Here is a 16,293-nt window from a genome sequence, read left to right as displayed (position 1 = left end):
ATGTATTGGACTAATAGTCTCGTCGGTATATCATGGACTTATCATCTCACTGAGGGTGTGTGCGAACACACACTCTCTCCTGCAGGTGTGGCTCTCTGGGCGTTGGTCTCTTCACATTTTCTTCTGTTATTGATGCACCACATGGTTGTGAGGTTTCAGCTTCAGCTTCATAGTTCATGATGTTTGACTTGAGTCCAGAACTCCCTGCAGGTCTGGAAGCTCTACATGAGGCGGCTCGTCCCGCTCCTGTCACAGTGTTTCTGTTTGGGACACAGTCCAGCCAGGTGAGGCTCCAGAAGGTGCTGAGAAAATGATTTGAATAGGAATAAAAAAGGTTGATGGTTCTCAATCATTGTGTAAATTGATGGTCTATTGCTGGATGTTACATTCTGCTGAGTGTCTTTAGAACCGGAGGGTGAAGAAGTGCAGCATGATTCCTGAGGTGATCGCTGATAGAGATGAGAGGAGAATAAAGAAACTTTTCTGTTGCTCAAGGACATTTTCACATGTTTGGGGTTAAAGCTGGGAATCGAACCACCGACTTCTATACTTACCGTCACTAAACACATGATTAAAACTTTGTTCTAAATGTATCTCTAAATGCTGATTCTGTTCACTTTCTGCAGAAATTGTTGTAAAATGTTGAACTTTCTAGTGTGACCCTCAACTTATGTATTAAATAAAAATAAATGTTTAATCACTGCAGAAATAAACCTGATACACGTGACGTAAACCCACGTGGGGCCTTTTGTAATTTAATATCATTAGAAGAGAAATTCTCACACTATAAATGGTAAAGTAATTGTTTTTCTCCCGTGTTTATCTCTCCTGTCTGAGTTCAGGCACAAAGACAAGCTAAAAAAAAAAACATCTTTAATTCTTGAATAAGATAAATATAGGATCAATATTTACTTTATTGAATTACCTATAAAGGGTTAAGTTTCTGGTATTTAGTGGTTTTCAGTCTCTCTGGCTGATTTCAACAGAACGAGTCCCTGAACACAAACGACCTCAAACTCTTCAAGAGTCGTAACAAAGATTTTGTCCTCAGTTTTTCCAGAACTCTAAATCAGACGTCAGTATAAAACACGTCTGTCACATTAGTGTAAAAAAGACACAATTATTTTTACATAATTTGTTTCATTAGAATGTTTGAGATAATAAACTGTCCACCTTTATCAAATTAACACTTGAAGTAACTTACTTAATTTTCTCATCATTGAATTTATTCCATTCTTCACCTTCAGTGTCACTATGATCAGTTCCTCATCATCAGCCATTGTTATCATCAGGAAGATGATGATATTTCATCTGTGGAACACCGCTATCAGCACATGTTAAATGTTAATGAAGATAAACTGAGCTGACGGAGTGAACGGGGAGTGAATTAGGAGTGAACATGGAGTGAATGAGAAGTGAACCTGGAGTGAATGAAGAGTGAACACTGAGTGGATGAAGAGTGAACACTGAGTGGATGAAGAGTGAACACTGAGTGAACATGGAGTGAATGAAGAGTAAACACTGAGTAAACGAGGAGTGAACGAGGAGTGAGCACTGTGAATGAGAATTGAACGAGGAGTGAACACTGAGTAAACACTGAGTGAAAGAGGAGTGAACACGGAGTGAATGAAGAGTGAACATGGAGTGAATGAAGAGTAAACACTGAGTAAACGAGGAGTGAACACTGAGTAAACACTGAGTGAATGAGGAGTGAAAGAGGAGTGAACACTGAGTAAACCCTGAGTGAACGACGAGTGAACACTGAGTGAACGCTGAGTATACACTGAGTGAACGAGGAGTGAACACTGAGTGAATGAGGAGTGAACACTGAGTGAACAGTGAGTGAACGAGGAGCGAACACTGAGTGAATGAGGAGTGAACACTGAGTGCACAGTGAGTGAACGAGGAGTGAACACTGAGTGAATGAGGAGTGAACACTGAGTGAACGAGGAGTGAACACTGAGTGAACACTGAGTAAACAGTGAGTGAACGAGGAGTGAACACTGAGGGGCCTGAGCTGTTGACTGGCGTGTTTGAGGATCTGCAGCTTCTTGTGTTTGTTGACTGAAGGAATGAATGATGTTTTTTGAGGCTTTGATTCATGTCGTGTTCTGACAGGCCACATTATTCCTCCACTCATGATCATGACTCAGAAAGTTAAATGTTTTTAGGATTATCTTGTGTTCCTGTGTGACGGCAGTGACATTTAGCTCTAATGTTTTTTTTCAACCAAAAAGAAAAACAATATTTTTTAACGTATCGTGAGGCGTTTTGCTTTCCTTGGTGCTCCATGTTTGAAATAACCTTTTACATTTTATGGAACTGATTTGATGTCCTCACTGAAGAAACATTCTAATTTTGATGTGGTTGATCAGAAGTATCAAGTAGGAAGTATTACTTCTGTCATTTAATTCCAGAGATTTTAAATGATTTTACCACTGTTGATTGCTGAAGAGATTATTAGTGGTAATGGATCATTTAGTTTGAAAGATCTGTCATGTGGGATTAACTTGATCGTCCTTTGCCGTCGTTTCACGGTGGTGTGACACTCAAATGAAAAGGTTTGAAGCTTGTTGTTCACATTAACTGTCGAAGAACAAGAACAGACATGGCGACACTGTGAGAGGCGGGATCCAAGACGCAGAGCTCAGATTGAGACGTTTGGTGGTTATGTAACTCGTGACATTTAAACAGTTCAACAGTTAAAAGCTGCGCGCAGGGAGATTTGCTCTGAGTTCAGTTTTATCCATAAATCAAGTCAATGGACCGACTCTGACGTGAACACGAAGTGGAAAGGAGGATCGGCTTTTTTATCGTCTTCTAATTATGGACATTTTTATTTAAAGTAAAATACTGAAACACCAACTTTGATACTGGTTTTACAAAAAAAAGGTACAAAAAATGTGTGAAGTGGCCACTTTTCTAGTTTCCTGTAGATTTTTTGCAAGAAATTGTGCTTAAAGAAAAGAAATAAAATGACTTTCAAATAGTTTTTTTCTTTTATTATCATGTTTACAACTAAATGTGCTTGAAATTAAATGAAGACGAGTTAAAGCGATAAGCTGTAAGTATTGAAGTAAAATCCTTTTTTTTTTTTTTTTTAGTTCATCAAACCATAAAATGTGTTTCAGTGAAAGTCCTCATAAAGATGTTTGTTTGTGATTGTGGCACGTGGTTTTAGTTTGTAGCGTGACTTCCTCTCTGGATGCATGAGACGTGACAGCGACTTGGATTTTAATGTTTCATTAAATGTTTTGTCAAAATAGAGGACGATCCCCCGAGGGCCAAATCATGTCCCGAACTGAACTTTATACCAGTTCCTCAAACAACCACAACCTTGGTAAGAACAGTTTAATGCTCCAGCGGTGGGATTATATAAGTTAGTGCTCATTGTCTCAGTCAGTCAGGCTCCTGGATTTCTGATGTTAATGATTCACATCATTAACAACACCAACAACAAAAATAATCCCGGTCCTTTTAAATGTAATAAATCTAATTACTGGCAAAAATTGGAATAAAATTATAGAACTATAATCAATCATATTGAGAAACTGCTGCATAGTGTGTATTCCCTTTGAATTAATTTAACATTTATGAATTCCACTATATCTATTTTTAACAAGCAAACTGCAAGATGATAAACGGCAATAACAAAATACTGATAAAAAAGTCATAATGTTGGTTTGGCAACTTCAAATGTGAAAATGCCAATAGTGTAATAACGTGTCGATAGCGTGCCGTGATATTTGTTCCATTATTGTAAAATCATTTTGACCATAATCTAATATGTTATCACATGAAGGAGCAACATTAAAAATAAAAAAAATCCTTTCAAAATAAAAGAACTGCAGCCAATATTGTGAAAACACATAAATAGGTCTGCAGTTCATGTAAATAAAAGTAGTTTTTTTTTAATGGTTTTTCGCTGATCATAAATAGTTATAGTAAATTTCTTCACTGAGGATTTAATTGTTTTTTGTTTGTTTTGTTGTTGTTTTTTGCTATTATATTACATTATTGTTGTTATTGGTGACTAAATTATTTATTGCATTCAAAATGCTCCAAATTATTACATTACTGGGTATTATTACATTACTGGGTATCATTACATTACTGGGTATCATTACATTACTGGGTATTATTACATTATCGCCACAGGCAGTTTTATTTTCCTGCTTTATGACTATTGGCTGCAGGAAATAAAAGTGTTTTTAATGCTACGCAGATAATGAGCAGACTTTTTAAATATTGGCAGACGGTTATTAAAGTGACAAAAATAATTTTTATGACATTATTTGTTCTTGGATGTTTTAAAAGGGTTGAACTAATTACCTTACCAGTTCTTACAAGATGAAAACATGTATGACAAGTTGAAACTGGAGAACCGAAAAAGAAAAAGGAAAGATTCCTTGAGGAGAGTGGGGGGGTCATCCTGCAGGGGGGTGTAGAGTGTGGCCAGCATGGGGGTCCTGCAGGGGGGTGTAGGGTTGGGGGCCCCTATTGCAATGAGGTGTGTTGCAAACGGGACAAGAGCTAAACCCTGCAGGACAGGGACCCTCGAGGACCGGGGTTGGAGACCCCTGACTTAGAGGAACCCGTTATTTGCTCATCCTCTGGCTCCAGGACAGCCTGTTGACATTTCCCACAGTTCATTGCTGCTCACGCGCCTCCTCCTCCTCCTCCTGGCCTCACGCCACGTGCAGAAAGGAGTGTGTGCGGCATGTTAACTGTAAACAGGTTTTTTTTCTCTCTGCAGATCTCCAAGGAGGTGTTGTACGGCAGCCACAGTCCCGTCCACCGCCTGCACGGCCTGCAGGGCTCCATGTCGCCCCCTATGGTGCGCTCCATGCCCTCCTCGCCCTCCAGGGTGGCGTACGCCGCAGGGGGGGGCGTGCGAGGGCGGGGGCCCGCCCTGGCAGAGCCGGGAACCTCCACGTTACCCAGAGAGAACTCCACAGGCCCGGGGCGGTCCGGAGGGCTCTGCAGCAGCAGCAGCGCCATCCTGCAGAGGAGGGACGTCAAACCTGGTGGGACACACACACACACACACACACACACACACACACACACACACACACACACACACACACACACACACACACACACACACACACACACACACACACACACACACACACACACACAATGTGCTTTACCTATCTTTTAGCAGTTTCCGCTCGCAATTTTTTTTCTTTTTTTACCTTCTTTTCTTCTTTTCTCCTTTTTTATCTTTAATCTTTCTTTACTTCTTTTGTCTTTTTATCCCTTTTTGAATTTTTCTTTTTCCCTTTTTTCTTTTCTTCAAAGAAAAGTTTGGCTGTTTTGGATGATTTTGTTGTTTATTTAATAATTTTATCAATTGTATTTCTTTTGTTTATTTGTTATTTACCAGTTTTCAACCTGGAAATTCATATCTATATATTTATTTATTTGCATTATATTTTCTGAAAGCTTCATGGAGATGCTCCAGAGGAGCTGATGAGCCACATGTGGCTCCAGAGCTGCAGGCTGAACAGAACAGGGTTGGAGGATAGAAGGAGAGAAGAGGATTTTGGGGAGGGGTTCAAACCCAGGTTCAGCCGGGGGGGGCTAGACTCTCCACTCTGTTCAGCAGACGGTCAGATTTGAGCCACTTGTGCCTGAATCTGAGAGAAAAGAGAGACTCAATCTGACACACACTTTAACACCAAGTGGGATCAAACTAAGTATTTTTGGACTATGGAAGGAAAAGATCCTCCTCTTCTGCACTAAAGACATCAGAAGATCTTTCACAACGACATGGCGCGATGCCAAACCTCTGACATTAACAGGAATCTGCAGCAGAGACTTTTATTAGGCCAGTGAGACGACCAAGATGAAGAAAAGAGGAATACAAAGGAGTATGAAAGTGTGACAAACTAATGTGCGTCTGGGACTTTGATCTTCTCCTCCCGATAATTAATGTTCCCACTGAGAGTGAGGGAGTGACGCTGCTGCAGGCGGAGCAGGATGGAGGAGAGCAGGACGAGCTCTGCAGGGAAAGCTGGGACTGGAGGCAGCCGGTCGGTTAAAGTACAAAACCAAACTGTGGAGTTCTCAGGTTACTTCCTCTACTGTGGTACTTGGTGACCTGTCCTCCAGGGTCAGGCAAATACAGAGTATTGAGGTATTCAGGAGGTGAATCCAGGAAACTCTAGAGAAACACGAGGAAAGGTACAGGAAGTCTCCACACACTGGCAACAGACACAAGAGGGAAGGAGGTTGTTATACAGAGGACGGGGAAGACACAGGTGAAACACATTGACAACAATCAGACACACAGAGGGAGGACAGACAGGAAAGGCAAGTGTGTCTCATCAGACAGACCAGTGAGTATCAAAATAAAGCAGGAAACAGACTGCGAAGATGAGAGATGATGAGAGATGGTGAGAGATGGTGAGAGATGAGAGATGGTGAGAGATGATGAGAGATGGTGAGAGATGAGAGATGGTGAGAGATGATGAGAGATGGTGAGAGATGGTGAGCGAAGATCAGAGATGGTGAGCGAAGATGAGAGATGGTGAGAGATGGTGAGCGAAGATGAGAGATGGTGAGCGAAGATGAGAGATGGTGAGAGATGGTGAGAGATGGTGAGTGATGAGAGATGGTGAGCGAAGATGAGAGATGGTGAGAGATGGTGAGCGAAGATCAGAGATGGTGAGCGAAGATGAGAGATGGTGAGAGATGGTGAGAGATGGTGAGTGATGGTGAGAGATGAGAGATGGTGAGCGAAGATGAGAGATGGTGAGAGATGGTGAGCGAAGATGAGAGATGGTGAGTGATGGTGAGAGATGAGAGATGGTGAGCGAAGATGAGAGATGGTGAGAGATGGTGAGCGAAGATGAGAGATGGTGAGCGAAGATGAGAGATGGTGAGAGATGGTGAGAGATGGTGAGTGATGAGAGATGGTGAGCGAAGATGAGAGATGGTGAGAGATGGTGAGCGAAGATCAGAGATGGTGAGCGAAGATGAGAGATGGTGAGAGATGGTGAGAGATGGTGAGTGATGGTGAGAGATGAGAGATGGTGAGCGAAGATGAGAGATGGTGAGAGATGGTGAGCGAAGATGAGAGATGGTGAGAGATGGTGAGCGATGGTGAGAGATGGTGAGAGATGGTGAGAGATGATGAGCGAAGATGAGAGATGATGAGAGATGGTGAGAGATGGTGAGAGATGGTGAGAGATGGTGAGTGATGGTGAGAGATGAGAGATGGTGAGCGAAGATGAGAGATGGTGAGAGATGGTGAGCGAAGATGAGAGATGGTGAGAGATGGTGAGCGATGGTGAGAGATGGTGAGAGATGATGAGCGAAGATGAGAGATGATGAGAGATGGTGAGAGATGGTGAGAGATGGTGAGCGAAGATGAGAGATGGTGAGAGATGGTGAGAGATGATGAGCGAAGATGAGAGATGATGAGAGATGGTGAGAGATGGTGAGAGATGATGAGCGAAGATGAGAGATGATGAGAGATGGTGAGAGATGGTGAGAGATGATGAGCGAAGATGAGAGATGATGAGAGATGGTGAGAGATGGTGAGAGATGATGAGCGAAGATGAGAGATGATGAGAGATGGTGAGAGATGGTGAGAGATGATGAGCGAAGATGAGAGATGATGAGAGATGGTGAGAGATGGTGAGAGATGATGAGAGATGATGAGAGATGGTGAGAGATGATGAGAGATGGTGAGAGATGGTGAGAAATGGTGAGCGAAGATGAGAGACGATGAGAGATGATGAGCTCTGCAGTAGTGAAGCTCATCAATACGTCGACATCTAAACCTCCAGCTGTGCTCATGAATTCTGGATGAGGACTGAAAGGGTCAGTTTGCAGACGTGTCAGGCTGGAATCAGTTTTCTATGCAGGACCTAAACCTTGAAGCTGAAACTCAGAAGCTGCTGCTTCACATTTAGATGAGATAGTTGATGAGGTTTGAGTCTCTGAATAAATCCAGCTGGACGTCCACCGAGCTGGACATGTTGCTGGGGTGTCCAGAGGAGCTGCAGGAAGTTTGAGGAAAAGACACCTGGGCTGCTTTGACCTCCAACATGTTGTACTGCCAACAGTACTACTTGACCCCATGTTGTACTGCCAACAGTACCCCATGTTGTACTGCCAACAGTACTACTTGACCCCATGTTGTACTGCCAACAGTACCCCATGTTGTACTGCCAACAGTACTACTTTACCCCATGTTGTACTACCAACAGTACCCCATGTTGTACTGCCAACAGTAGAACTTGACCCCATGTTGTACTGCCAACAGTAGAACTTGTACTGCCAACAGTAGAACTTGACCCCATGTTGTACTGCCAACAGTACAACTTGACCCCATGTAGTACTGCCAACAGTAGAACTTGACCCCATGTTGTACTGCCAACAGTAGAACTTGTACTGCCAACAGTAGAACTTGACCCCATGTTGTACTGCCAACAGTACAACTTGACCCCATGTAGTACTGCCAACAGTACAACTTGACCCCATATTGTACTGCCAACAGTACAACTTGACCCCATGTTGTACTGCCAACAGTACTACTTTACCTCATGTTGTACTACCAACAGTACCCCATGTTGTACTGCCAACAGTACAACTTGACCCCATGTTGAACTGCCAACAGTACTACTTTACCCCAAGTTGTACTACCAACAGTACCCCATGTTGTACTGCCAACAGTACAACTTGACCCTATGTTGTACTCCCAACAGTACCTCATGTTATAATTGTATAGGTAGGTACAAACATAAAGTTGTAAAGTCATTAAATGTACAAAGTGAATATCAATAGCTGTTCCTCCTCAATCATCAAATGAGATTTGTTTTGCTGGAGTGTCTGAAGCTAAATAGATTTGTGGGGCAGAAGTTCGTTCACACGTCACCATGAGGCTCTGAACAGTTTTAACGAACCACAATGTGAATCTCTCTCATCAAGTGACACTCCGGTTAACGTTTACGTTGTTTGTGTTCCAGACGAAGACGTCGGCGGCAGTAAGAGCATGGCCCTGGTGGTGCGAGGTGACGGAGCGCACTACCCAGACTCCTGCTGCTCCTCCCTGCTGGATGGGGCGGGGGGTCGCCTCAGCATGGCCTCCTCCCAGTGCAGCGGCCCCCCCTCCCTCACCGGGGACATGGTGGACGCCGGCGCCATGGGGATCTCGGGGGGGCTGCAGCAGTACCGTGCCTCCGTCAAACCTCTGCTGGGCTACGGGGACAGCCAGACCGGCTCCCTCCACAGGTACACACACACACACACACACACACACACACACACACACACACACACACACACACACACACACACACACACAACATGTAAATCCATTAATTGAAGATTGTTTGTGTAGAAAAGTCAGAGATCATATTGCAGCGTTTAATGTTTTTTCATGAACTGTAGAAATACTGACTCTGTCTTGTTAAATTCGACACTAAAAGTTTACAGTGTAAATCAAACAAACAACCAAGAGGAAACGTTTGAATTATCACTTCCCAAACATTTATTAAAGTTAACAGTTATTAGAGAAGAATAGATGAAACACGGTTTTTGCACTAAGAAAAATAAATCTGAGGAGAAGTAGATTTAACTTGAATCTGTGAAATCAATCATAAAATCTCAAGTTAGTATTTTTACAAAAACACATCTAGTATCGGAGTCAAAAATATTTGCTCAAAGACACTCTTTTCCTTTTTTTTTCCTTTTTTCTTTTTTTTCTTTTTTTTTCTTTTCTTTCTTTCTTTTATTTACCCCAAAACATGAATAATTTAAGGTAATATGAGCCAATGTTTTTAAATTCATCTACACAACAAGAAATGATCTAGACATCTTTATTATGTTTCATGTGGTATTTCTAAACAACAAATACTACAGTTGCCATAAGCCCCAACATTCAAGAACCGCAGACGATAAAATCAAGACATACAAAGACAAAATGAAGTTCACTTTACTTGGATTTTGTTTTTCATTTTAAACAAAAGTGGTAAGTAGTTCAAACAAACAACAGTCCTGCTTGATCAACATAAATTATGCAAAGAATTTTTTTTTTTTTAAATTTTTGAAGTAGATCTAGTAGAATCCTTTTATCAGGTAAACACAAAACTGTGACACCTTTTAGAGACGGTTTGCTGTTATACTGGAAATGAGCTCAGATACCTCATGACCTGGCTCAGTTTCAACATCTGGGTGTTTATGAGGAATACAAATCTTTATATCATCACAATTTCTCGGGAACGAGAGCTGTGAGATTTTATGGTTCAGTTTCAGTGTTTTACACCGCAGCAAACACGCGGTCCGACCGAGGGCCTCCACATCCTGACGGATCTGTTTCTCCTCGGTTTCACCAGGCAGAAGAGCAGGAAGTACGGCGACAGCCAGCTGCCCTCACTGGGAACCAAAACGCCGCCGGCCTCCCCTCACCGGGTGGCCGAGGTGCGGCTGAGCGAGGGCCAGATCATCGGGGGGGTGGGCCTGGTGTCCCCGGACAGGATGTCCCCGCTGCGCCGCTCGCTGCGCCGGGAAAGTAACGGAGCCACGGTGGAGGTGGTGAGCCGGAGCCGGGGCTCCTCGTCCTCCACCTCCTCCGTCTTCGTGGACAGTCCTCTGGGACAAACTGACCGCCACTTCCAGGCCCTCGGAACGCCCAGCAGCTCTCAGAGGTGAGGAAAAAAACTCAATAGGAATATCACTGAATCAGTGTGAGGTCAAATATGGACGTTTGGCTTTTTTCTTTAAATTACAATCATGTTTCATCAAAAACAAAATTCCAGCCTCGTTCTTTACATGAACACATAAGAAAAATCTACTTTAAGCTGCAATTTAAACTCCTTCAGACAAACAAACAAACAAACTAGAGCTACACTTGGTAGAGCGAAAACCTTCACCAACGCCACATTTGTTTGCGGAACCAAATTAGCATCGCTAGCATGATCGCCGTTAGCAGCAATATCTCTGAGCAGGAAGCGTCTCCATGGCAACTGATCTCCTTTGATCTCCTCCATGAGGTGCCTCTCTCATCCGCTTTGTATGAGACATTTTTTTTTACAGTTTGGGGGATTTTATTGGAAATGTTTAGCAGTTAACGTCTCAAAATCTGATTGACTGGTCCCTAGATTATGACAAATCATCCCTGAGAATTTCATGCAATTCGGGTGAGTAGTTTTTGCGAAAAGAGCGAATTCTTCTTTGGAGTTGTGCTTCACTCATAATTGCAAAATATAGAGTTAGAAATGATAAAAATCTGACATTCGTGAATGTTTGATTATTCCTTAATAAATGTTTACAAGAGCAACCAAAGCAAGTTTTTTCAGTTATGCTAGATTATTTTCAATGAAGTACATCTGTTGAACACGATAAAAAGCCCAGTTCAACATAACACATGAACCATGAAAGCCAGTAGTTAAATCTGAACACTGCTGATTAATAATCTTCCTCATTTTACACGCAGAGTATCTGTTGTGTTTCATGAACCGAATGAGAACCAGACAAGAGATTTGAGTGTTTCACCAAAATTTAATGGAGAAAAATGTTCATGGACAAAACGGATAAACTGACGAGGCAAAGAGTGGCTGAAGTCTGAGGTCTGGGTTTGTTCATCGACGAGGGACTGAGGGACTGAGGGACTGAGGGACTGAGGTCCATATTCTAGTTTTATCATCCATATCAGTAGTTTAATAGTTGAGACTCACAGATTAGGTGTCGTCACATGAGACTCAACAGGAAAAATGGCCAAAACAGGTGGAAAAACTTCTTCTCAGACTCTTCAAAGACCTGATGGGGACCATGACAGTGCTTAATTGGTTTGAATGAGACAGGAGGGACATGAATGAGCAGGGGAAAGGAGGGAGGAGGAGGAGGGAGGAGGAGGGAGGAGGAGGGAGGAGCAGGGACGGGGAAACACCAGAAACAGGAGGAAAGAGGGAGGAATCTGCCGACACCCAACAGCATCTATGATTCATCTCAACCAATTTGCTTCAGATTTGACTGAAGAAAATTTACAGGAATTTGAACAAAAATGGAAGAATTCAGTATTTTGGATCCTGTTTATGAAAATATATCAAATTTCATTGTAAAATAATATTTAAAGTATTTGATCTGTTGCTCGTCGTCATTTTCCACCAAAATATTAACTAAAAGTACTGGAACTTGTTTGGTGCATTAAAAGCCGGGAAGGTGAGCTCGTTAAACATTAAATACACTCTTGGTCAAATTGTAATTTATCACATTTAGCCTCTTGAGAAAGTTTGTTATAGTTTGTCTAAATCAGAAAATCAAAAGAACTTTATTCACTTCAATTCAATTTTATTTGTATCGCACCAAATACAACACAGTCAGTCTATTGTATTGTATTGTATTTTCTTATCTATTCTATTCTAGCAGCTTTGACAAGCATTTTCACATTTCTGCTAATGAAATGAAGTGATGAAGTGATGAAATGGTAAAATGATGAAGTGATGAAATGGTGAAATGATGAAGAGATGAAGTGATGAAATGGTGAAATGATGAAGAGATGAAGTGATGAAGTGATGAAGTGATGAAATGGTGAAATGATGAAGAGATGAAGTGATGAAATGGTAAAATGATGAAGTGATGAAATGGTGAAATGGTAAAATGATGAAGTGATGAAATGGTGAAATGATGAAGAGATGAAATGGTGAAATGATGAAGTGGTGAAATGATGAAGTGATGAAATGGTGAAATGGTGAAATGATGAAGAGATGAAGTGATGAAATGGTGAAATGATGAAATGGTGAAATGATGAAGAGATGAAGTGATGAAATGATGAAGTGATGAAATGATGAAATGGTGAAATGATGAAATGGTGAAGAGATGAAGTGATGAAGTGATGAAATGGTGAAATGATGAAATGGTGAAATGATGAAGAGATGAAGTGATGAAGTGATGAAATGGTGAAATGATGAAATGGTGAAATGATGAAATGATGAAGAGATGAAGTGATGAAATGGTGAAATGATGAAATGATGAAATGGTGAAATGATGAAGAGATGAAGTGATGAAGTGATGAAATGGTGAAATGGTGAAATGATGAAGAGATGAAGTGATGAAATGATGAAGAGATGAAGTGATGAAATGATGAAGAGATGAAGTGATGAAATGATGAAATGGTGAAATGATGAAGAGATGAAGTGATGAAATGATGAAGAGATGAAGTGATGAAATGATGAAGAGATGAAGTGATGAAATGATGAAATGGTGAAATGATGAAGAGATGAAGTGATGAAATGATGAAGTGATGAAATGATGAAATGGTGAAATGATGAAGAGATGAAGTGATGAAATGATGAAGAGATGAAGTGATGAAATGATGAAGGGATGAAGTGATGAAATGATGAAATGGTGAAATGATGAAGAGATGAAGTGATGAAATGATGAAGAGATGAAGTGATGAAATGGTGAAATGATGAAGAGATGAAGTGATGAAGAGATGAAGTGATGAAGAGCCACCCTGTGATGTTTTGTGAATTAATGTCACAGATGTTAGAAATGTGTTTCTTTTCTCACCTGCTGACTTCAGGTCGCCTCAGTTGGGTTTTGGTGCAGAAGGCGGCGTAGCAGGGTGGGTATGACACCACACCACACACACACACACACACACACACACACACACACACACACACACACACACACACACACACACACACACACACACACACACACACACACACACACACACACACACACACACAGACTGTAAAGTGGCAGTAATACCAGCTCTTCGGGCCTGTGTGTGTGTGTGCGTGCGTGCGTGCATGCGTGCGTGTGTGTGTGTGTCTGTGTGTGATGCACCGGTCACTTGAGCTCAGGGTGTTTCTGGAGTTAAAAAGCAAAGTGTTTGATCCGGTTCTGGAAGTTTAGGATCGTTGCTGAAGTTCATGTCTGAAGCCGAACCTGAAGCTTGCAGATGTTTAAGATGAATCAACAAACCCTTCAAAATAACGCAGCCTGAGAAATGGTGCGTTTAGTGAATTTCGAATGCTCTGTATGAAGAAACTGTGAAATATACAACATGATGTAAAAGAAAAAAAAGGCAAAATCAAAATTCAACCAGCTGATCAAAGCTCAAGTCAACAAGCATGTAAACATGTTTCCTCCTTTCTGATCCTCAAACAGGCTCCTCCTCCACTTCCTGTACTTTCTGGAACAGAGCAGTACAAGTTCATTAGTAAAGCTGAGAGCAGATTACACACAGAGACGGATCATTCTCACTATTTGATGCCGATTGACTCTATATGTTGTATATTTTGTGTGAAAAGTGTTCTAATGTTTATTTCTAATATCTGTTCCTACATGCTTAACATCCATGTACCATAAATCACATTCGTATGGACACAGGATGTAGAATACCTTTAACAAGGGAGTCGGGGTCTACTTCGGGGTTTGAGTAGAAGTGAACAAACACATTTATCTCTCAAAATGTGTTTTCTTTTGAAATATTGTACAATAATGCATAACTGCATCCAGTAGGAGCAGATCGTTATCCTTAATGTTAAATATCTAACTGGAGGATTTCAGTGAGCCGACATGACTCCACTAATACTGATGTTTTCTCTATAATTGACAAAATAAAATAGCTTACACATTGTTGTTTTCTACTTTTCTGTTGTTTGTTGAAAACCTCCGCCTCTCACCAATATCTGCACACCGCATTCATTTCTCTTCTTTTCAAGCATCGAATTTTCACAGCGACGTCTTTTATCATTTAAACTGAAGAGAAACTGTGATTTGAACCGTCTGGAAAGTAGAAGGACTCGACTGAGAGGAAGAGGAAGCAGGTCATCTTCACTCATCGGAGAATCTGCCAGTCTTATGTTTGCTCTTCATCCAGAATCATGTCACAGACTGTTTGGAAGGGGTTGGCTGCACAATGCCCCTCCACTGCTTTTTAATTGCACCGCAGCTCTTTAGCCGTCTTTTCTTGCCCCTGTCCCAATTATTTCAAGACGAGACGCTGGAGGCAAAATTCAAATGAGCAAAGATTGTTACTGAAAGTGTGAAATACTTTCTTCTTTATTTTTACATCGTGAATAACTGAAGGCCTCAGTTGTTAAAGTGTGTGTGTGTGTGTGGGGGGGGGGGGGGGGGGGGGGGATGACACACAGCATCGGGGGTCGGGGGGATGCCTTCTCCTTTTTCATTTCATTGAGAAAAATCATGATGGAAAAGAAAATATGTGGAGGATCACATGTAAAACCTACAAAAGCAGATTTCAAATTAAAACCTTCTAACCAACACAGGAAGCGCTTTTCTTTTCAATGTCTGTGGCCCCGGTGTAGCATTAGGAGGCTGTGGTTGGAGCTGTGGTTGGAGCTGTGGTTGGAGCTCTGTCATTACACGGCTTTCTTTACAGTGTGTGTGTGTGTGTGTGTGTGTGTGTGTATAGGAACTATAAGAGCCACATGGCAGCAGTGTGATTCTTCCGCCCTTTGAATTGTGCGTCTTGATTTCCCAGAGAGAGAATGAAAGCCATGGAGGAGCAGATCGCCAGTCTGGCCGGCCTCGTGCACCACGCGCTGTCCATGGGGCCAGACGGGCCCGGGGTGAAGGAAGCTGTCAGGTCGGTCACATCTGCTGTAACATCTGCTGTAACATCTGCTGAAACACCTGCTGAAACATCTGCTGTAACATCTACTGAAACACCTGCTGAAACATCTGCTGAAACATCTGCTGTCACATCTGCTGAAACATCTGCTGTAACATCTGTGCATGAACACATGCATGAAGCACACTATCAACTTATATACTTCTATAAAATGTAGTCGACTTCAAATCTCGTGACATAAAATTTGCTTGAATGGTGCACATGCTTTGATAATGTCTTAATCCAGGGCTCTCAAACCAGGGGCCTAACTTTATAGAATAGAATAGAATAGAATAGAATCTTTACAGGAAAGTGTGTATAAATATAGCTAAACTGCTAGAATCATTTCTAAGAGATTTGATTTTGAGGCCCCTGGTTGAAGCTAATCATTATTCATTTAGATTAAAAAAATTTGCGTCAATATAATGTAACATTTATTTCTTTAATTAAGTTAGATTGATGCTCCTGCAACAGGCTCATGTCACGTCAAACTAATCTAACTTGAAATATGTTTATTGTATATTCCTTCAACAACTTAAGAATATTTCAGTAGTTTATAAATCCTGCACAACCTGAATATTATAGAGTATTTTCAAAGCTGACTGCATATCTGATATAGAGTTTGTTTGTATCTGAACCGAGAGAAGCGGCGCAGTAAGACTTGTACACTGTCTCTTTAACTGTTTGAA

General features: G+C 41.6%; 1 protein-coding gene across 2 annotated transcripts in view; it reads left to right on the top strand.

Moving 5' to 3' along the window:
* The window catches only part of LOC308111678 (uncharacterized protein), a 64,570-nt gene that overhangs the window by 21,598 nt on the left and 26,679 nt on the right, over positions 1 to 16,293 (top strand). For both annotated transcript variants that reach the window (XM_080466664.1, XM_080466665.1), the window contains 5 exons: positions 4,757 to 5,027; positions 8,985 to 9,249; positions 10,353 to 10,664; positions 13,541 to 13,582; positions 15,476 to 15,580. In XM_080466664.1, the coding sequence (XP_080322790.1) occupies positions 4,757 to 5,027; positions 8,985 to 9,249; positions 10,353 to 10,664; positions 13,541 to 13,582; positions 15,476 to 15,580 (995 nt within the window). The remainder of the gene's footprint in view (positions 1 to 4,756; positions 5,028 to 8,984; positions 9,250 to 10,352; positions 10,665 to 13,540; positions 13,583 to 15,475; positions 15,581 to 16,293) is intronic.

Source organism: Lipophrys pholis (assembly GCF_963383615.2).
Source record: "Lipophrys pholis genome assembly, chromosome: 1".
NCBI classification, from domain to species: Eukaryota; Metazoa; Chordata; class Actinopteri; order Blenniiformes; family Blenniidae; genus Lipophrys; species Lipophrys pholis.
Note: the sequence above shows the minus strand (reverse complement) of the source record. Positions and strands in the feature narration are given on the sequence as shown.